Source organism: Calidris pugnax, unplaced genomic scaffold, assembly GCF_001431845.1.
Source record: "Calidris pugnax isolate Ruff unplaced genomic scaffold, ASM143184v1 scaffold246, whole genome shotgun sequence".
NCBI lineage: Eukaryota > Metazoa > Chordata > Aves > Charadriiformes > Scolopacidae > Calidris > Calidris pugnax.
Window position 1 is genome coordinate 2905303 of NW_015090989.1, and position 23501 is coordinate 2928803.

A 23501-nucleotide genomic window follows, 5' to 3' on the forward strand; every position below is an offset into this window, starting at 1 on the left:
GAAAGATCTTACAGTGTAGCTCAGCTGGGATTTTTTTTTAGGGGCAACATAACCGTGAACATGGATCCCCTCCACAAAAAACTGCAGGGCAACCCTGGTGTAATAGTGTTGAATTTCAAGATTTCACAGCAGTGTAAAGATGTTCACAAGAAAAAACTTGGAAAGCGAACCGAAGAGTACCGTCTGGGCAATTTCTTCTGTTCCTGCTTCTCAGCAGTGGCCTGGAGGAGCTAGTAAGAAGTTCTGGGTGAATTCAGCAAGCGTTTGCAGAACGGAAAAGTAGCTGAAAGATCTTACAGTGTAGCTCAGCTGGGATTTTTTTTTAGGGGCAACATAACCGTGAACATGGATCCCCTCCACAAAAAACTGCAGGGCAACTGAAAAGTAGCTGAAAGATCTTACAGTGCAGCTCAGCTGGGATTTTTTTTAGGGGCAACAAAACTGTGAACAAGGATCCCCTCCACAAAAAACTGCAGGGCAACCCTGGTGTAATAGTGTTGAATTTCAAGATTTCACAGCAGTGTAAAGATGTTCACAAGAAAAAACTTGGAAAGCGAACCGAAGAGTACCGTCTGGGCAATTTCTTCTGTTCCTGCTTCTCAGCAGTGGCCTGGAGGAGCTAGTAAGAAGTTCTGGGTGAATTCAGCAAGCGTTTGCAGAACTGGCACTCAGGATGGGCCCTTCATGTCCTACTTTTGGCCACTCCATGGGAATGAGTTACAGGTGTAGAGTCTTGAAGCAGATGTGTCAGCATCAGGTTACGATCAGTGGAAGGTGCAGGCGTCATCCCTGTTGTGGCCACTGCTTGATGGCACACCATGGGCTTCCCCCATGTCCCTGCTGGTGCTGGGAGCCTACGTGGTCCAGCTGCCCTGTGGCATGGTGGCCTCTGCTTGCACATCTCAGGCAAGAGGCTGGGCACTCTCAGGGCCCACTGGTGTCCTCCCACCCTGTGTCAGGGGGGAAAGCTTTTGTGCAGCCAGGGGCTTGCTTGCTGTGTAGCCTGTGGAGTGGGACTTGTTAGAGTAACGCACTGCAAGGGATGCTCGTGTTCCTGAAACTCTGGCATTAAATAGGATGGGACGTCAAGCAGCAGGTCTTTGTGGTTCACGCAGTTTTTGTGGCAAAACTCAGATATGAGGTGGCAGCGATCATTGTTGTCTTTTGGTAAGAGTGATGGGGTTGGCCACCTCTCACAGTGTGCTGCAGGAGCAGAGAGCCTGTTCCTGCAGGTGGAACACTGCATTCTCCCTTGGCAATCATCAGCTCTGCGGTTATTAATCCTACATGTTTGTCCTCCAGTGATAGTCTTAACGTAACAGATGCTGGAAATTAATTTTCTCTGTCCATCCCTCTGGAGTTAGTAAAAGTCTTGAGGCTTCCTTCTGCCAACACAACAGCACCAATGAATCTCTTCAGGATCACTGTGTATTGAATTTGGATGCCTTCCCTGATAGCTCCTGACGGCTTTCTCCTCTTGCTTTGCAGATCACAGGCGTTATCCTTCTTGCAGTCGGCGTCTGGGGCAAGCTCACCCTTGGCACGTACATCTCTCTCATTGCTGAGAACTCCACCAATGCCCCCTACGTGCTCATCGGGACGGGTACCACAATCATTGTCTTTGGTCTTTTTGGCTGCTTTGCCACTTGTCGTGGTAGCCCATGGATGCTGAAACTGGTAAGCGTGCCAAAGTGCCTGAAGCAAGAGGGGAAGAGGTTTTGTTGATGTACTGGGATTCTTCCCACCCTCTGCCAAGCTTCACCAGATGTTAATGTGTGTTTTTATGCACATAAGCTAGATTTTATTGATCTTAATGTTCAACACGTGTGTCTTTTGGACAAAGAATGGGAAAAAAGTCTTTGCCAAAACCAGTTGTTGATTGAGTATGAATGAATTTTGCTACCACACAGCGTACAGGCCCATGTGTGGTTGGGAGCAGGGTGAAATGCTGATGATTAATTACTGTGTGAGTAATTCTACAATTGTTCTGGTTTTCTGCAAGACAGATAGATAGGTATATTTACAATCTCTAAAAATGTCCAATGCATCATAAATGTGAAATTCATCTGAAGTATATTTTAAAGGGGTCATTTTAACACTCCGATGTGAAATCTGTGGCAAAAATAGTTGGTACCTTCTAAAAGCACACTAGTCTTTCTTTTTCTCCTAATATTCACTAGAATAAAACAAGTCAACCCCAGAAAACAAAGCTCTGTATGGTATGTTTGTCCTCATCCCAAAAGCAGCATGGACTTCACGTACATTAAGCAGAGGTACAGCACCTGCCTCTCAATCCAGTTTAATCTCTCTCCCTATAAGTTTCTCTCTATGAGTTTTCCAGCCCACCTTAAAATGCAAAGTAACTATAAGTTAAGCAAACCTATATGATAAACCGTGTTTCTAGGAATATTCAGCAGCAAAATCCCACATGAGTAATGATTTGAAGGGTGGAAATAGAACTTGTGAAGCGCTAAGGTAGTGGAAAAGGGCTTAACAGTACAACGCATCTCCCCCTACAGCAATTCGGGGCTGATTTTCTGAGGACAATTTTTCTCCAGTTTGAACTTTATTTTTAAAAAAGGACATCTTAAATAAAGTTAATTTCCTCGATTGATGGCACAGTAGGGGAGAGGCAGCAGCTGCAGATCTGTCAGAAGGTATATGCTGGTGGCCAATTGGCATATGCCTAACACTGTCATAGGCGAACTGCTGCTGTCTCTTGCTGGTGATGTGCTGTCAGGGCACGTGTAGAGTCTTGTTGGAGTTACTGCAGTCCAGATGGGAAAGGGATAAAGGTGAAAGAAGATCTAAATCCATCGTAATTCAGGCTCTGCTAGGTACGCCGAAAGTCATGTAACTTTTTTAAATGTATGCCACGTACCCTGGCATGTGCTTTTCCAAGCACATGGCTTTATTTTCATTGTACATGTAAGTAATATTTTAAAACTAACTTTCTCTCCTGAACAGAATACAGGTAGTGATTTGACAGCTGCATTAATTGTAGAGAATGATTTTTCCACTTCTTCTGTAGCTGTTGTCCTCCCTTCCCTAGCAATCTTCTATTAAAAATAAATTTCCCTCTTTCCACTAAATCCTACTAGGACTGAATTTAATTTAGAATGTTTCCTTTTTTAATTAACTGTTATTTAACAGATGGAGAAGAAAGGTTATTTTCCCTCCGGAAGATTAAGACCCAACTTCAAATTTTACCATCCCACTTTGCATTTTTTTCCTTTACCTTATTTTCACAAGTAATTTTAATAGTTGCTGAGTGTCTACACTGAAAGCTCTGTTTTCAAGGTATATTTAGCTCTGGATCCAAATGCTGCTCCTAAAGCCAAACATGGGCCTTGGCTCAGCAAAGTGAGGCATCTGTCTAGTATTACTGTGAGAATATTGCCACATCAGTGAAGTCAGTGGTTCAGTTCATTCATTGGAGAAACTTCAGGAACCGGGCAGCAAAGCCCAGACTAGCAGTGAGACAGAGAGACACGAACCAAAACACCTGGAGAAGCCTATTTGCTTTAACAGAGTGCCATATAAACATAGAGGGGCTGTTTGTACTCCTTATTGCAAGATCAAAGCCTGAGTGACTTGGATCCATCTCTGGCATGTGAGTGTGTTTTAATTTATATGAGAACACTAAGAAATGGTGGAACAGAAGCATCAGAAAAGCCAGTAATTAGACAAAACATATCATTTGTGAGTTGTATAAACATAATATATTCAGACCTGTGTGTTGCCTCCAAAAGACCTTTGGTTTATTAACATCTTTAAAGGGTGTCCAGAGCAGAAAGTTAAATTTTATGTGATAACTGAGCAGTATCTGTGCTGAGACAAAAGCCTGTCACGTTCTGATTTCTCTTGCCTCCTTCCTTTTCAGTATGCCATGTTCTTGTCCCTGGTGTTCCTGGCTGAGCTAGTGGCTGGCATTTCAGGGTTTGTGTTTCGCCACGAGGTAGGTGGAAATGTGCTGAGTTTGCATAGGGCAGTGCCCCCCTGGGCAGGAGCTGCTGAGAAGTTCTCTGGAGTGTGGAGAATGTGTAGGTCGCTGAGCTCGGTGGCTCCATACACATCTCCAGGGATGTGACTGATGTGCAACAATAACATACACAGCTCTTAAAAATTGATGCGATTCCAAACGAAGGGATTTAGCCAAAGCTCTTGGCCTTAGCTGCCTGACAATTTACTCCGGAGCTATCGGGTTTTGTGTGTCCATGGTGTAAGATCTTTGCTCTTTTTCCTGTGCTGAGGGCTGCAAAATAGATTATATACTTTTCTTAAAAACAGCTTCTTCAGCCAGGCAAGTACATGTTTATGAAAGGCAGAGACCATTTCTGCATCAAACCAGACTCAATATTTTGTAGATCTTTTTCTTTTTTTGGAGAGGGAGGGAGTGGGATGGGATTTTGATTCTATCCTGAGAATAAGGAGAGATTAGAAAGAGAGTGAGGTAGGAAACTGGGACAGGAAGAAGCTTTAAAAAAGGATGACGGTCTAAATTTGTAGTAGCACTTCAGCTTTATCCACTGTAATCAGGTCTATCTCTGGCTTTAAGTCCATGGACCTACATGCCATTAGTGCTGAACCGGGACAACCCCAGAGACCCTTCTTGTCTCTTCTCTTTGTATTAACTGGTTTTCTAGTCTGGTCTTTTGACATGAGATTTCCCTTGCTATAAGTTTTTCTGGTGTCTACCCTTGCAAGTGGTGGATAGCTTTTAATTTGATCCCAAAACACCTGCCCATCTGCTGAGGATTGCCCTTTCATCTGGCCTAATCTGCGGCAGCCTCGGCATCAGGCTGCTGCTCCCTTTAGGGGGAGGCAGTCTTTTAGGAAGGCCACAGCCCAAGTCATCTGCTGCCCAACCCCTTTGCCACCCAAAGTACCTTTCCCAGTGATGGCCCTGGGCTTCTCTAGCTGAGAGACCTCTTGTCTCTTACCCGAATGTCTTCATTGCTGGGGACAAGTTACTGCCACCTGGTCAGGGGATTCATGTCTTCTTTTGATGCCACTGGCTTCTGTTACCAAGGAGTTTGCACAAGCTCCAGCTCCCACCAGGCATCCGTGAGCAGAGAGAAGCACGCAGCCTCCTTCAGACTTAGTACTGGAACAAAGTGTTTGGGGAAAAGGCATTAAAGGGTATCTTTCATGTAGGTTAAGTCATTTTCTGTTTTTTAAAGTTTAGCAGTTTGATGGGGCAGTTTTCTTTCTACGTCTGATAGACCCCACTTGAAAAATGGCACGAGTGACTCCTGACAGTTAAGAGGAAGCTCTGCCAGGTCTGAAAACAGTCTGGAAACAAGTGGGAAGGACTAGTTTGGGTGCCCTGTTAGGTTTGGAAATGCATTTGCTTCCCGTGAAAACTGTTCTGGATGTTCAATGCTTTTCATTGCTCATGTGGGCTGTTTTTATCTCCTCCTCATAGATCAAGGATACTTTCCTTAGGACATACACTGAAGCAATCCAGAATTACAACAAGAACGATGAGCGGAGCCATGCAGTGGATAACGTACAGGAAAGCGTAAGTCTGAAATTGGATATTAAAAAAAATGAATAAAGAGAGACAAAGCACGCATTCAGATTCAATCACAGAACATGGAGTGTGAATGGCTCAATCTGCAAGCTGGATATTGCAAGCAGAATTAAAGGCTGGTAAAACTGATCTAAAGAGAAAGTACTTCAACTGATATGCTTGTCCAAGATGCCTAAGTATTAATGAACAAGTTATCTAATAAAGACAGGGCCTGTCCCACTTGCTTATTCTTGGACCCAGATCTTGAGTTAGCCTTAGGAACCAGTTTTATCCCTTAAGAACAAGGTGTTCTTAAGGGAATCTGTCGGTAGGATTATGAAATGTTGTAAATTTGAGCTGGATGAGACAGGATTTTATAATCTAGTATCCTGTCTCACTGATAAACTGCAGCAGTTCTCTCCACAAGTACCATGAAAAGCTTGCAAAGGAGACCTACTGAATTGAGGGGAGAAACAGAGTGTACATTTTCTCCACAGGAAAAGAAGGTGGACAAATGTGGTGCTGTGGCAGGCAATGAAAGCTGTTCTCTGGCCATGCTGGAGGGATGGATTAGGTGCTCAGTGGAAGAGCCTTTCTGACCCACAAGGTGCAATGGCAGGGCAATGGAAGGTTGCCTTGCCTTCCAGCAGGGCACAGGGTGTGAGCAAATGCCACAGCATGGCCAAAACAACCACAGATGCCAACCACACGGGACCAAGTCCACCAACCACAACAAAGCTATAACATTCATATTTAAATTCCCCCAGGAAGCTATGCCATAGCAAGAAGCTATCCTCACAGCCCACAATGCATTCTGTGAGCCAGTTTGATCTTCATATGATTCTAACTTGCCGAACAGCTGAAATTTTAATGTAATTGTATTGATGACTTCTAGATCTTCTTTAGAAATTACAACTGTTATGTAGGGCCCCTCAGCATGTTTGAAACCATGCCTGTAACTAACCTGGCTTCTCTGGGTTAGCAGATCACTGCACTGACCTAAACTGAGTACATTCTGCTGTCACAGTGTCTGTTTGCCTGATGTTAACCCTTAGTTTGAATTTCTGATTCCTTGGAGTTGCTGAACTAAATACTTTTGAGTAACTGTCCGGTGTTTCTGTTGTAGCAAAATGTTCATTTAACCTGTAGCTCTGTTTTCACAGGAACTGCATTTATAAGCCCTTTTCATGCAGAGAATGCAGCACATACTCATATCTTTGAGTGACTGTCTTCTAGCTTAGCACCTAAGGTGGAATATCCTTCCAAACTTAGGGTTTTCTGCTGATTTTGTAGGTGCACTCTATGAACTTATGGTCTCCTTCTATTCATGGCGTAGTGAATTTTCCTAGAAATTATTTTGGTGAGTTAGAGAGGCTTGCTTAACCTTAGCAATTTGTACTAGCTTGTAACACCCTGTATCTGTTACATGGGGGATGTTTTGGGGGTTTTAAGCAATTTTTCTTGACCACATTGTGAGGCTCTATCTTGAATTTCCAGGATCATCTTTACATGAATAAATAAATAAGCAGAGGAAGAAAACAGATGAAAAAAAAAACCAACAGGCCTTCAACTAAGAAAGATGGCTTTATGGCTTGACCTTTGTCAAATTTACAAGCAGTAACTCTGCTCATAACATACCCTTTTCTTAGTAGGTCATCTGCTCCCATCTTCTGTAAATGACTTTTGTGATAAATGAGGCAAGGGGTGTAACTACTTTTCAAAGCTGGAGATAATCTGCTTTTATTTTGATCATTAGTTTTTTTTTAAAGTGGGTAGTGATGATCCTGTACGAGTTTTAATTCCGGTTCATTTGTTTGTTTTAAATCTGCCTCTTATTCCTTGTAGCTGAGCTGCTGCGGCATTCAGAGCTACACCAACTGGAGCACCAGCCCTTACTTCTTCAAACACGGCATCCCTACAAGCTGTTGCATGAACTCCAGTGACTGCAATACTCAGGATCTGCGCAACATGACCGTGGCTGCCACTAAAGTAAACCAGAAGGTACCAGTAACATTGTGCCGGAGGCAGTTGTTAGGAAACCACCCAGTACATCAGTGGAGCATAAGGCTGCTTACAGTTGCGTTTTGTTTCAAATGTTTGATCGATAATGTGTTGGGTTGGAGTGATGGTAAGGGTGGGCTTTGGCCCCTCCTTGCTTCCAGGTTCTTTAAGCTGGCCTTTCTCAAGGGACCAGGTGTAGCGACGCTTGTGATGAGGAAGGGGATTTGTTCCCCTTGCTCACGGCAGAGGTTGAGGTACACACTGGCACAAGTGGCACACGTGCTCCACTCCCCTTGAGGGCTAGGTCAGTCAGCACTTCTCTGCTTCTCTGCTCACTCCTGCTGAACGTGGTGGGTTTTTGTTGAGGACAAAGATGAAGCTAGGTGGAGGAAAGCGTACTCTTGCTTATGTTCATACAGTAATTTCAGTGCCAGAGCGTAACTGTCATCCCAACCAGAGAAAACACAGATGGTGGACAACAAGCATTGTGCTTTACTGGTACATTTACAGTGACTCTTAAGAAGATCTTTGAACATAGTGCAGCCAAAATGACCCCTGCCCTGGGGTCACCTGAAGGAGCAGGCTGGGAAAAGGTTGAGAAAGCAAGTTGGGAAAACAGAAAGAAAAGGAATAATTGGAGATTAAAAATACAGAATACAAAAAGAAAGGGAAGAATAAAAAGAAGATAATGCAGCATATATAGCAGACACTGCACTGCAGAAGTACAGCTCAAGTTACTGCTTTAAGTACTAGTTCATCATCAATTCTTTTTCTCAGTTGAGATTTGCAAGAGAGGCAACAGGCAGTTTGTTGGAATAATATTGTGGCCAAACCACTGAGCTAAGTTGCACCATAGCTTAGTCACTTCAGGATTATTTTCTTTTCTGTTTTTGTTTTCAGAGTTGAATTTAAAAAAAGAAATTAAAGTTCTAAGTAGATAACTGGGGAAATATGGAAATGCCGCTCTGTCTTGTTTCTGTCTTTTTTGCCTCAGTCACCTGTGAATCAGGAGGTTGGGGAGCTGCCTGAGCCCAGCCTGAAACATCTTTCTTAGTAAACCAGTCAAGTGGGCAACATTTTCTCACATGTATTTAAAAAAAAAAAAAAAGACACTAGAGGATTATTTTCCACTAAGCCCTTTCTTTTTCTGTAATAGTTTAATGACGGCCACTCGTTGCAGTCATCTGTGGAACATTAGTGACGTCCATCTGTTACGAAACTCAGTTGCCACCAGCAAAGTAATCTTGTGGCAGGGTTGCATGAGTATGAAGGATGAGCTGCCTTGTGAACTTGTAGTAACTTCCTGGTTTTGTAGAAGGGGAGAGAAGGAGAGAGGCAGGATGGGGTGGATCTGGGGGATGTGCAGTACAGCTTTCAACCCCTGAAGACAGAGTGCCTCCTGGGAAGCCCATCCAGAGCCCCTGCTTCTGCCCACCTTCCCAGCAGGCAAGCTTTCTGGTGTGACTGGTACTCTACTAGCAGGTCTCACCTTTTCAGTTCAGGGATGGTCACACACTCTGAACCTTTCCTGGCTGCATAACTGAGCAGGTGCTGTTTGCATTCCCAGCACCAGTCTGGTGTTTCCCCAAAGTACAGATCTTGCACACACAAATCCCTGCCCACTTGTGAGTTCCTCTTGGCAAAGGATGCCTGCAAAACTGTAGGAAACAGCTGAGGGATAAATGAGCTTGTGCTAGTCGGGGGCTAGTAACTCACTTCCAGCTGTGCTTGCTCCTGAGCATCTCTTCTGCAAATGCACAACTTGCCTGACATAGGAGAAATGCTGATTTCTCAGGAAGCAGTTGACTTAATTGATTTGGTTACCTAGGGGAGGTTTGAACGTCCTGTGACATCTGAAAAATTGCGTCCCGTTTTCTGAGATAGCCGTTTGTAATCAAAGGTTGTAAAGATTTCTGTTTAGCAGTTGGGAGGTCTCGGAGTTATCCCAAACATTTGAACAAGGTGGATTGTTTCTGAAAGGGGCATGGGAATAAAAAGCAAGCAGGAGGAAATGTTGTGTGGCCCTGTGCTTTCACTTCAGATAAGAAGCAAACGTCATTGCCTCCGACCCATGCCCCTTGCTCATCTTGGAAATAAGGCACTTTGAGTATGTTGGAGAAAAAGGAAAATCCGTATTGTCTGTGTTGTGGAAGACCCATGTTACTGTTCCTGTATATTTGGAATACTTCTTTTTGGTGAAACGTGCAAAACTATCAGTAAGACAAGTTCTCGATGAGCTTATCAAATTACTAGCAGTTTCTGAGGACTAATGATGAATTATCCAAAGAGGATTAAACTAATGGTCTAATTGCAGGACTAAAAGACAACATTCCTGGATTTTCTTTGCCAACTCTGCCACTAACTTGCTTAGTAACCTTGGGTAAAATCGTTTAGTCTCTCTCTGTTTCTTCATCTCGGATGGAGCTAATACCTAACTTTAAAAGCTGTCATTAGGATTAGCTAATTAGTGTTCATATAGTGCTTTTAATCTTCAGAGCTCATTACCAACGAACCCCAAGAACTACTTCTCTCTAAAATCTTAATAAAGGAACAGATGTGTGGAGTCAAGAATGATTGGATACTTGCTAAATTGTCATTTCTGTCTTCTGAATCACCACCCAGATGTGTGCACACAGTGGTTTACATACTTCTGTACTCTGTATGCAACTCTTGGGTGCTACTTGCACTCTGACTCCATGCACAGTGAGGACTGAGCAATTAAGCCATATTTATGCAACGTACTTCAGGAAACTGATTATTGTGATTGGGAAAACACAGCCTTTAAATGAGGAGAGCGATCAAAACTCTCTCACTTGCATGGTTTTTTAACGAGATCTTCTGTCTCCCTCAAATTACCATTGCTGTTAGATGTTGCATCTCTTGAAGGCTGTTGAACAGAACAGATTTCAGAAGAGCTGGGAGAACATTAAGCCATGTCAGACAGAATGAAAGCGCTGCTTGAGAAATCTAATCTCATTTCATAACATGTAAGACACACACAACGATAGTTGCTTGATGTGTTAAATAAGCAAGCTTGCATCTGACATACTGTACACTGTTGTAAGACGTAATCAAGGATTAATATGTACACTTAAACATTTCAGAACTGAATCACAGCTGTGCTAGTCCTCAGCTACTATTAGGTTTACCACTGTCTTCTGATATTATAAAAGAGGTTAAAGAAATGATACAATTTAGTTTATGAATGGCCTGTCTCTAACAAAGGTCATGATCCTTTCTTTCTAGCTGTTATTGTTTACAAGCATCTAATGCTCTGAAGTCATGTAGAGAGTTCCTAAAGCCTTTGCAGAAGTGAGGGGGAGTGTGGATAGAAGGGGGAATGCAGAGACAATTCTCTCTTATGGGACTGGAGTCCAAACTGGGGAAGAGAACTTCTGTTTCTTCCAAATTCTGATAAGTTATAACATTAAATAAAATGCCTTGGGACTGGCTTTATGCTAAGAGTGGTGTTGGTCTTTGGAGGACATATGGCAAAAGGGGCAAAGAGGTGGCTTTGGATTGTGTGGGCAGATAGGCTAGTAATGAAATAAAAAAATAGACATTATCCTTTTTTTTCTTCAAGTTTTGCATCACTTGCTTAGATTCATTTAGACACCACAAACTAGGAAGGATAATTTCAAATGCTTTTTTGAGATGTAGAGCAGGTGAGGGGAAAAACTTGGCGAAAATTGTCATACTGCGGGGGACGTCTCAAAAAGGCCTACCCAGGACAAGGGCAGAAATACGTGTGAATCTTCTGGCCCCAGTGTGGGCTGTGAATTGAGGCAGGAGGAAGCAAGTCAGCTGATGGAGTCAGGGTCTGAGCTAGAGAGAGAAAATTTGGTTTGGGGAGCAACCTAGTTTTGCCAGCACTTTCCCCATCATTGCCTTACAACTGCTATTAAATAAAAAGGTGACAGTGTTGGAAATCACAGCAAAAATATTATCTATACAAGTTCATTTTAAATGAGAAATTTGTATGTATGCATTTCTGGCAGGGAAGGTTGATCCAAGGAATGATTGTGTTTGTTTTCCAGGGCTGTTATGACTTGGTGACCAGTTTTATGGAGACAAATATGGGAATCATAGCTGGAGTGGCTTTTGGGATTGCGTTCTCACAGGTAAGTGCATAAGTGCTTCCCTTCCCCCAACTTTTTCCCCTTTCTGTTTTTCTTTACCCAGACTTCAAGGAAGGAAGGATTATGGAAAGGGACTGAACTCAGCATGCTCATTAGTCCTGAGGTCATCTGTTCATTGATTTTCTTTTTTTCAACTTAAATGAAGTTTCTCCTTGGGAATATCAGTTACGGCTGAGCTAATGACTAGCTCAAGGAAAACAACTTGTCCCTCCACTGGGTCAAATAGAGGTTAACCCAATAAAACATTGGCTTAAATGGAGCATAAACAGCTAAGAAGACAAATAGCTTATCCATTGTTTGGATAGGCTTCTATCTCCTAAGCGCTCTTAGAGTTTCTTAAAGGAGTCTAGAATACAAATAAGAATGTACCTTCAGGCCTCCCCATCCTGGACCTGGAGCCTGAAGGGGGCACCTGGGTTTGGTGACCACTTTTATTTATTTTTTTTTCCTTTTAACACTGAAGACTGAGCAGAGATCTGCCAAAATCAGATTATTAAACCAACTCCATGCCTGCACCAAAAGGAGTCTGGCATGGGAGAGACAAGAGGAGACCTAAGAAAGTGTTTGGTGCTCCCTGATATTTAAACCACCTTTATCTAGATAGGAGTTGAGGAGACTAAGGGTCTAGTCAGAATCTTGAGATTAAAAAGGGGCAGGAAAACACCTGCATCTTTGAACAAGCTGCTCCTTTATACTAGTCACTTTGTGTGTGATGGCGAGGACTTTCCTGAAAATGTGCAAAAATGAAAGGGAGGGAAACATGGGTAATACCGAAGTGCTTGTGGAATGGTTCAGCACAAACATGGAGCGATTTGTATGATGCCTGAACCACTTCTAGCTGAGAGGCAATCTGCCTTCCTTCTGTGGAGAGTGCATAGTACAACTGTCGTATTCTAAAATGATCATGCAACTTTCAGTTGCTTCATTCACACAGTATTAAAAATCTGGGTCCTGAGGCAACACTGAAAATATGAATATATGTGTTGAATGACTTATGTTTACCCAGTGGTTGGAAGAAATGAAGAAAAAATTATTTGACTTCTTCTTGAAATTCATTAATTCAATTAGCAAGCTGTAGGTTTACACTGTGTTGCACTCAAAACCAATGATTTGCCAGTGCTGTTGCCAGAGATGGGCAAGGGAATTAATGGTAGGGCTGTGGCTGCCCTCTTGCCCCTGCTGCTCCATGTGGTCAGCCCATGCTTGGCTGACCCTCTCTGGGGTTTAATTTGTTCAGCAGTTACAGTGGCCTCCAAGTTCTTCGGAGTAAAGGGTCCCAAGCTCTGTGGAAAATTGCCATCACGTCCCCTCAGTCAAGGTCTGAACAACTCACAGGAGCCCTAAAACTGGGCTCAGACCAGCTGACTGCCCTTTCTTGGGCACATGTGGAAGCCTGATGCCTTGTATATATCCTAGGTGTTACATGTGAGAAGCCTGTGATTTGGCCTGTTTTACGTCTCTTTCATGTAGGCGTAAGTACTGGCTCACCTGCCAGCCACCCAGAGCACGTGTGTGGGTCTCAGGTCTTCAGGATTCAGAAGTGATGAAACCACGTGATTTGGCCTGTCAGCCTCTTTCATGTAGGCGTAAATATTGGCTCACCTGCCAGCCACCCAGAGCACGTGTGTGGGTCTCAGATCTTCAGGATCCAGAAGTGGTGAAACCACCAGTCTGGAGCTGCTGGTGTATGGAGCAGGGGGAGTTTTGTTTTGTGGTGTGTTTTTTTTAATAGGCTATTCTAGTTTTTCTTGAGTGGTCATGATTGTCTTCATACTCTTCTCCAACTCTCTTGCTTATGACTTGATTACTGCTATAGGACTCTGAGCTCTTATTTCAGTTCTGTTTCCAGACAGCCAGAAGGCTGTAAAGCATCTTCTAAAATGCCTGATGTAAAAGTGTCCAAAAGAAAAAGGGGATGAGTAGAATTTTACAATTCATATGCTGCTGAGGCAAACCCCTCAGTCAGGACCAATGCTACCTGGAAGACTTTAATCGGTGTGTTGTACGTAGGATGGAAAAAGCAGCAGGTGGGAAGGGGGCTGTAGGAAGGGTGCAAGCTGGAATTGTTATTAGTTAGGCATAACTGTCAGCCCAGAAAGCCAACTGCATCCTGGGCTGCATCAGGAGAAGTGTGGCCAGCAGGTCATGGGAGGTGATTCTGCCCCTCTGCTCTGCGCTCCTGAGGCCCCACTTGGAGTACTGTGTCCAGCTCTGGAGTCCTCAACACAGAAAGGACATGGACCTGTTGGAACGGGTCCAGCGGAGGGCCACAAAGATGATCAGAGGGCTGGAGCACCTCTCCTATGAGGACAGGCTGAGAGAGCTGGGGTTGTTCAGCCTGGAGAAGAGAAGGCTGCAGGGAGAGCTTGTAGCGGCCTTCCAATGTCTGAAGGGAGCCTACAGGAGAGCTGGAGAGGGGCTCTTTGTCAGGAAGTGTAGTGACAGGACAAGGGGTAATGGTTTTAAATTGGAAGAGGGGAGATTTAGATTAGATACCAGAAAGAAAATCTTTCCTGTGAGGGTGGTGTGACACTGGAACAGTTTGCCCAGGGAGGTTGTGGATGCCCCATCCCTGGAGGTGCTCAAGGCCAGGCTGGATGGGGCTTTGAGCAACCTGGTCTGGTGGGAGGTGTCCCTGCCCATGGCAGGGGGGTTGGAACTCAATGACCTTTAAGGTCCCTTCCATCTCTAACCATTCTATGATATGCCCGGGTTTTCACTTTAGGTTGTCAGTTGTTTGAGAGCTCGGCGCAGGGGGAAGGCGGTGGGGCAGAGCGTGGTCCCTGCAACGGGAGCCCTTTGGCAGAAGGGGGGAGATGGTGGTGACAGGCAGCACGGGGAGAGGAGGGGGGAAGGCACTTTGCTGCCGCAGCTCCGAGTGAACACCAGAGTGTGTTTTGCTGTGGCGTTGGCGGCTCTCGCTGCCTGGTGGCAGTGTGTGCCCTGCTGCCAGCTGGGGATGTCCCTCCCCGGCCTAAGCACAAGGAGGCTCTGGCACTCCAAGCAGGAACCCTGCTGCTGCTGGGGGTGCCTGCGAGTGTGGGGACAGGGGAAAGAGAGAGGGGCTGCAGGGGGGAAGGATGCAGCTCTCCCAGGATGCAAAGAATAGAAGGCGGCCAGTTGTAATTTACTGCCTAATCTGTTTTGCTGGGCCCAATTAGGGACGCCGTTTACAAATTGATTTCAGGTTAACCGTGGCTGGCAGTCATGCCAGGCAGGGCTCCAGCTGTAGGCGAGGTTTCGCTCTTCCTACTGAGCGTAGCTTTAATCTAAATAAAAGACAAATTAGATCATGTTGCTCTTCTACAGTAAAGCATGCTCAAGGGCCCTTCCTTCACATGATTTGTTAGGTGTTGACTAGCACGGGGAATGTGCCGATTCCCAGAAATAGGGAAAGTTGATGTAATGGCATTGCACGTCTCACGGGCCTGGCACAGACCTCCCAATCAGAGTCAGAGTTTTAAAAGAACTGCTGTGTTGCTGACATTGTCTGCACTGCTCCTCGGGTTTGAAATAAGAGTAATAAAATACAATTTGATTGTTTTTGGAATCAGATGCCAATGCTGACTTCCAGCTGGAATAATTCCAGTTTAGCAGGTGCTCTTCAGAGCGGCAAAGCGATCACTGCGTTGTGCCCGACAGAGAATAAAATTCTGCAAACAACATAGATGATGAAGAGTTTTGCCTAGATAAAACTGCAGCACAGGCATTGGTTTAAGGGGCACAAGAGGCAGAATTGGCGGGGTGGGAGGGAGTTATAGATTGTGGTTGCGTTAGAGTTCTTGACTAGGGGAGTCTCAGTGCAGTGTTAAGGCCAAATTACACCTTTTGTACTGAAGGACTGGAAGCCAAATGTTCCTGAGCACACACAGTTCCCATCATTTGAAGATGTGTTTTCATGTTTCTAAAGTCTCTCCCTATGGTGCAGCGTCCACCTGCCCTCTTTACTGTTAAGGTTAACCTGAGTAGCTCTGCCTGACTGTGGACACACTTCTGGTGCAGATATCATCCACGTTGTCTGCTGCAGCTCCTGTCCAAGTATAGGGAGGCTGAGACTTGACTTTATCATGGGATTACACCTCAGTCACCCCTTGCGTCAGGGTTAGGGAGTGGGATCCGTATCGGGATCCAATATGTGACTTGCAATCTAATATAAGACTAAATTCTATTGCTTCTAAATACTAGTCACTGTGGATTTAGCATGGAGATAGGACCTGTGCCAGAGGCATACCACGGCACAGGAGGCTGACTCTGGTAAGTGATTTGTGTCATGGAGAATTTGCTGTCTTCTGAAATAGAGGCAGAGAACCTGGATGCTTGGAGATATGCATATTGTGAATATGGCAAGGTAAATCATTGAACTAAACAATTATTCCTGATGGATAAACCTGATCCACTGATGACTTCCCAGTTAGTTCGCATATTGCAAATATGGCAAGGTAAATCATTGAAGTGAACAATTATTCCTGATGGATAAAAAAATCCGGTTTTACCTTACCTGATCCACTGATGACTTCCCAGTTAGTTCAAAACATTTCTATTTATAGACATTCTGTCAAAAAATGAGAATAGGTGAAGATACCAAGACCCAAAATAAAACGGAAATTTCAAATTGCATTTCAGTCTCTCTACAGTATAACAAGATGTAATAAATATGTCACAGCTTCCAGTCAAGGTTCAGTCCTGCAAAATAACTGTATTAAAAAGCCAGTTATCATGTTTGTGGTGGGAGATGAGATGGCTAGGAAGTTGCTGTGGATGGATTTTAGTGGTCAGATCTGAGATACGCATGGAAACCATGGAGAGATGAGCAACTGTGTGCTGCACTCTAGAATGAGCTTTGGCCAACAGGGTGGTAGTAAAGAAGACACACCTGAGGGATATGGGTTTCCCAGTGCTCTAAAGCCAAATAATTTGTCAGCAGTTTTAAGTTTCCTGCAGCAAGACCAGAGGTTCCAAGACAAACTCTCAGTTCTCTATGTACTAGTTCAGAGGAGCAAGATAATCTTAGAAAAAGGGGAAGAGGAAAAGTGAGAGAGAATACTTATGCAGAACCAAGTCTGGCATCTTAGCACTCGAAAAACTGGGACCATTAAAAAAATACATTAATAAGTGGATGAAAGTTGAGATGGGGCACTTGAGAGACAATGGGAGCAAAGGGAAATGAATGCAACTCCTAGCAGCTGGTTTCTTTGCGGGGATCCTTTTATGCCAATTCCTCTGGTCTTTCAAAGGAGCTGTGGGGACCTGCTGTGCAATAGGATAAGGGGCTTCCTCCTGTCTGAAGAGCAGAGGTTGCCGGTGATCAAGCAAATGCAGAGAGCGAGGAGGGGGTGGAGAGTGCTCATTTGTGGTTCGCAGACTGGGAGCCTCTAACCTGATTTAAATGCAGAGGACTGTAGTTGTGACTGTAATGAAAGATCACCGTGAGGAAAATTCAGCAACTTAATACAGCGTTGCCTCTTCTTGGCCACAGGAGGGACGGTGCTCTTGTGGTTAAATATGGAGGTCTAGGCACCTCGGAAAATACATGTTTTTATAGGTGTTCAGAGTACTTCTAAGATATTTATTATAGCTCTGTTGTGTCCTGGTAATAGCTAGAAATGCTGTATAAAATGTGTTTGCAGTGGCTTGATACACATGCTATTATTTTTGAAATATAGAAGTTTAATATTATGGTACTATAACCACTTGAATGCATAAACCAGCATATGGTCAGAGCAAGAATTAATAAGCGGGCCAAAGATCAGAAGGATATGTTCATGTGTAACCTTCCATTCGTCTTTACCAGTGACTTGAGTAAATAAAAAAAATTGTCACATGCCTGGAAATGCTACAAAGCTTAGACACACTGTTATTAGAACTACAGCCTGTGTAAAACAGAAGAATCCCTAATTAAAGGTAGCTGGGTAGGTCTGCTACAGCTGAAGGGGGAGAGGAAAGCCCATGGCTTCCCGTTTGTACAGGCTGCAGCATCTTTCCCCTTGTGAACCTGATATCAACCTGATAAACCCACCAGAATGTGGCTGGAAACAATGATGGCCAGAATCACAGAATGGTATGGAGTTGGAAGGGATCTCTGGAGATCATCTAGTCCAACCCCCCTGCCAAAGCAGGTCCTCCTAGAGCAGGTTGCACAGGAACTTGTCCAGGCGGGTTTTGAATGTCTCCAGAAAAGGAGACTCCACCACCTCCCTGGGCAGCCTGTTCCAGTGCTCTGCCACCCTCAAAGTAAAGAAGTTCCTCCTCATGTTTAGGTGGAACTTCTTACATTCAAGTTTGTGCCCATTTCCTCTTGTCCTATCCCTGGGCACCACTGATAAAAGACTGACCCCGTCCTCTTGACACTCACCCTTTAAGTATTTATAAGTATTGATCAGATCCCCCCTCAGCCTTCTCTTCTCCAGACTAAAAAGACCCAAGTCCCTCAGCCTCTCCTTGTAAGGGAGATGCTCCAGGCTCCTAATCACCTTTGTAGCCCTCTGCTGTACCCTCTCCAGCAGTTGCCTGTCCTTCTTGAACTGAGGAGCCCACAACTGGACACAGTACTCCAGATGGGGCGAGCAGAGGGGCAGGATAACCTCCCTTGACCTGCTGGTCACACTCTTCCTGATGCACCCCAGGATGCCGTTGGCCTTCTTGGCCACAAGGGCACATTGCTGGCTCATGATTATCCTATGAACTAGCCTGCACCTGATCTGGGTGCTCATAATGGGAAATAATAGGCATCTCGTGGCACAGGCATTAAAGAAAGAAAAAAAAAAACTTGAATGTACAGATGTTCCGGCAAATGAAGTGTGTCCTGACCAGAAACTTGACATCTTAGGGGCAGAAAACAGTTTATCTGGAATTGAGGTGCCCTGGTTTGGTCTTGCTCTGGGCTGATGCCACCCCAAATCAAGCAATTGGCTGGTAGAGAAGATGTGTATTTTGAGGATGATTGCATTAACAGGGAGGACTGACAGTCTAGGGGAAAGGACACACAACCCCAAGCGTGAATAAGAAGGAGCCAGTTTGGACAAGCGGCCATCCAGGCATTACCTACGCATGCCCTGTGGGGTCCGAGGGAGTTCTCCAGCTGCCAAAAGGTTTTGTGATTCCCCTCCTTAAGCACCACTCCCCTCTGATGTGCAGGAGGAGACAGGCAGAGATGGGGGACCCACTCCAGCTCCCACTGAAGCCGGAGCATCCGTGACAGCCCGTGCTTGGAGCCAGGTCCAGGGAAGGCTGGTCCGTCTGCAGAGACGGCCCTCTCGCCTCAGCCCCGTAGCTGGGGATGAGCTGTAACGGTCTGGATATGCTCATGGGTTAATTAATTGACCAATCCAAATGAGAAAAGCGAGGTTGAATTATTTATAGTATATTAACGCCGCTGTTGGCATGTGCAGGAAACGCTAACAAACTGCAATAGGCAAAACGTTGAAATGACTGAGTGCTTATTGACGAGTGGAAGCCAGGGATCTGTTTTCAATAATCTGAGTGACAGCCAAGGGAATAGCGAAAGACTTCTTTTTTATTTATTTCCAGATTTATAACACTCATTTCTCTGGTGCTGCATCGTTTGTAAAGAAAGCATAACCACTCTGGGGCATCGGGAACCTTTTCCCCAGTGTGCTGTTAACAAAGTTAAGGGGGCCACCAGCTCCCGGTGGTGGTGGTGGTGGGTGGTGGAGAGGGACCCAGGTGGAGCTTGTGAGTGATCTGCAGCTGTGCTTGTACCCCCGCCAGTTTACCCCTCCACCTCTGACTTGGCCAGGCAATGACAGTGGGTTTGAAAAGTAGTAAAGAGCTGTGCTGTCGATCAGATAAATAAGCTCTGGTAACGATCAAGAGGAAGATCCGATGAAGAAAGGTGAGACAACGGGCTCAAGCTGGAACATAGACAGTTCCATTCAAATATGAGAAAAATCTTCTTTACGGTGAGGGTGACGGAGCACTGGAACAGGCTGCCCAGGGAGGTCGTGGAGTCCCCTTCTCTGGAGATCTTCAAGACCTGCCTGGATGCAGTCCTGAGTGATGTGCTCTGGGCAATCCTGCTTCAGCAGGGGAGTTGGACCAGATGATCTCTAGAGGTCCCTTCCAACTCTGACAATTCCATGATTCCGTGACATCTCAATGCTGCTTTTCTGATTAGTCTTTAGAACAGAGAATAAACATATTGTGCATAGTAAGTCCAGAACATGGAATCTTTGCTCTCTGTGGCCTCTCCTTTGCTCCGAGTTCATTTAATTTAACTTTACTCCTGTTTTTGTCTGGAACAGTTGATTGGGATGCTGCTGGCATGCTGTCTGTCCCGGTTTATTACTGCTAACCAGTACGAGATGGTGTAACAAGGTGAGCTTTCCCTGCTTCCTATGGGGTACACTATATACGCTGCCCTACATTGTCGTGCTTCTGCTGGAGATGACGGGCAAGCTTTAGATGCTCGGCGTGTTCATGGAGAATACTAAGGAGCTGGGGCTGTTTAGTATGAGGAAGAGGAGGCTGAGGGGAGACCTCATCACTCTCTACAACTACTTGAAAGGACACTGTAGAGAGGTTGGGGCTGGTCTCTTCTCACAGGTAATTAACAATAGAACGAGAGGGAACGGCTTCAAGCTCCAACAGGGTAGGTTTAGACTAAACATTAGGAAGGAATTTTTCACTGTAAGAGTGGTCGGGCATTGGAACAGGCTGCCCAGGGAGGTGGTTGAGTCACCGTCCCTGGATGTGTTTAAGGGACGTTTGGATGCGGTACTGAGGGATATGGTGTAGGGGAGGACTTTGTAGAGTAGGGTAGATGGTTGGACTCGATGATCCCAAGGGTCTCTTCCAACCTGAATGATTCTATGATTCTATGAATTGAATCCAGAATCACAGCTTCAGAAAATGTAAGCATATCAAAAAGTATCTTAGAAAACAAGTGTGTTGTATTGTTGAATATTTTGTCATTTTGACCTTCTTCTTGAAAAGGCAAAATATCCATCACGCGTGCTGTTAGCAATCAAACCAACCCACTTCTCTTCTTTTATCCTCCCCGACCCAGTCTTTCAGGAGCGCGAAGTCCAGAGCCTGTCTGGAGACCAGGAGCTGCCGGATTGGGGAAAGACTGAAACGAATGTTATAGCACACACACTGTCTCTCGCACGCACGCACGCACGCACACCCACGCCCCCCCCACGAGCAAGCACGTGCGCGCACACTCGCACCCCACCTCCCCGACTCTGTCCCATGCGTAGTGTTTTGCCATCCTGTGAAGTACCGCGGTGCCACCGCAGAGCCAGACGGGTCCCCCTCGGCCTCCGGACCCAGACACCCCCCCGTCCCCCGCGGCTCGGCGTAGGACGGCACCGTCTCTATGTTCTTGGTCACACAGTAGTTGCATCGTAAGTTAACAAAGGTAATTCATTAACAGCATCGATCGGGCTGTGCATGTAGTGACTGGAGGGCGCAATTAGCCTTTCACCATGGTTAATAAGTGTTGCACACGTTCATATAAACCGGTATATGAAATATATATATTCTTTTGGGTTTATCTTAATTGAAAATGATGTTAAAATGTTGTGCTTGAAGGGAACCGTTATTCCTGATGTTCTTCTACATCTTTGATTCTTACTCAGTGTTGTATGCCTAGTGCGTATCCCGGTAGGCTTTGTCTAGTGCATTTTTGCCTCTGAACCTGATCCTGTGTAATACTGTTATTAAGCTGTGTTGTTGCTTACTGTGAAGGCAGGATTTTTGCTTCCTTTATTTTTATTAGGTAGTTATGAACTAATTGAACTGTGCTGTACTGCGGCCTTCATACTTTTTTCCTGTTCTTTCTTTTTTTCTTTCTTTTTGCATTGAGGTTGCAGCCACCAGATACATTGTTGAATCAAATCGAAATAAAAACACACACACACACACACACAAAAAAAATCACAAAAAAACAGGCATATGAAATATTTTTGGGGGAAAGCAAAAGTTTAAAACCTTTTTAAAAAAATAGGACTTTTTTAATAATGCCTCTGTCTAGCATGCCAACGAGAATGCATTGATATTGTGAGTATTTGTGATATACGTATTAATAAATGGAACCATTACAGATTTCTAGCCGCTTCCTTTTCGTTTTTTTAGACGTAACAAAACTCTTTCAAGGGGGGGAAGTGAACGTGAAACACAAGTGCACAGCTTGGAGTGGTATCTTTATGCATATTTTAGCAACTAACTTGCTTGCGACAGAAAAATGTTACTACCCTGGGGAAAAAAAGAGAAAGAGCTGGAATTGTTTCAAAACTCCTAGAAAAACCTTCCACAGCTGGTTCCACCACGTGACAAATACATACCCTCTGCTTTGCCATTTTTCTGCTCGTGACCAGTAACGATCTGCAGTGTTTAATTATCCCGTGCTTAGCGCTGTGCGTGATTGTGGCCTTAAGCATTTCTCTCTCATTTTGGTGAGAGTGGGGAGAAGAGGGATTTGGGGTTGAGGGGTGGTGGGTAATAGCTATCTTTGCTGCATTCATGGAAAGGCAGGCACGTGCCTCTTTTCTCATTTGAATGTGTGACATGTTGAAGATCGGATGGAAAGCCCATGAAAGTTTAAACCTGGAAGTTTTGGACCAAGCCCTTACAATGGCAATGTGGACCGAGAAGAAGACTTGAGGAGGGAAGCCCTGTAGCCTTCTGGCTGTGGAAGAGCTGCGCAGGACCTGTGTCTGCACAGCCTGTACAGTTGTCCTCCATCCATCTGTCCATCCATCAGTGCCACCCACCCAGTTACTGCGACCCTCTGCCCCGGGGGGGGACGCCCAGCGTGGTGCCTCCAGCATCAGCTCCCGATGAACCTTTGAGTGGTGCTGGCACGGCTGATGCGCTCTCACTCACAACTACAGAAGGGCTTGCAGCCACACGGGCAAAAACCTGTCAGCATATGCCGAGGCAGCAGGTTTTAAAAACCCTGGTGGCATCTTTGGCTTTATTCAGAGAGCAGGGAGAGGGGTGGGACCCCGGCTGCTTTGCCAGGGGGGATGGGAAATCAGTCGTCCGTGTTGCTCTTGAAACACAGGTAATGGTTTTTATAGATTTGATCCGCTGCCAAAGTGAAAAGCTGCGATTTGCTGCTCAGTCTCTGCTTCTTTATTTGATTACAGCTCAGAGCTTCGCATTTGGCTTCTGTCACAATTTGCATTTTTTCAGCCAGGCTCTAAAACACACAACCCCACCGAGCGCGGTCTTCGGCAGGTTGGGTTCCTGTGGTGCCCTGGCGCTGAAGCTCTGGCTATGCAACACACTCTGGCCGCAGCACACTCCCACAGCCCTGCTTTCTTCCATGAAAATCATGAGCAACTCCTATTTTCTTCATCACTTAACGTTTTCCCTGTTATAAGTTGTTGGTAATGGGGACAAAAAGGTTTAGTGTATTTGTGCGAGAGGGGCATTAAGGTGCTGGGGAGTGTGGAGTGTGTTTTGTGGCAGGATGCTGTTATGGCTGGGGATGCATTGACTTCCAGATGAAGACCTGTTTTCCCAAAGTCTTCTGTGTCTGAGATGTTCTCCTACCACTGGAAATGAATAGCCCGTAGTGAAGTTAGTAGCACTCATCCTATGGAAGCGTGGAAGTCATTTTATAGGGCTTTTTTTTTTTCCTTACCAAGCAAATGACTTTACCTCAGAGCAAGTAAAGCACTCACAAAGGGGAGTCATCTGTCTCCCTCCCCTTCCCCCTTTTTCCCCCCTTAGCCTGTCTTTGGGGTTTAAAACTAATCTGAAATAGAGATTTGTAAATAAGAAAAGAGGAAGCTGGCCCACAAATTTAAATCTGCCCTCAATAAAACATCTGCTGGGAAGGGAGCAGGACATCCTTAAATGTGGGGAGCACCAATACA

At 45.0% G+C, this 23501-nt stretch overlaps 1 protein-coding gene across 1 annotated transcript; it reads left to right on the top strand.

Moving 5' to 3' along the window:
* Window positions 1-831: 831 nt before the first annotated feature.
* On the top strand, window positions 832-21177 carry TSPAN7 (tetraspanin 7). The gene is made up of 8 exons (XM_014954046.1): window positions 832-906; window positions 1477-1677; window positions 3884-3958; window positions 5429-5524; window positions 7361-7516; window positions 11554-11637; window positions 19917-19989; window positions 20681-21177. The coding sequence occupies exons 1-7, from the start codon at window positions 832-834 to the stop codon at window positions 19983-19985; spliced, it is 756 nt and encodes a 251-aa protein (XP_014809532.1). The 3' UTR covers window positions 19986-19989; window positions 20681-21177.
* Window positions 21178-23501: the final 2324 nt, after the last annotated feature.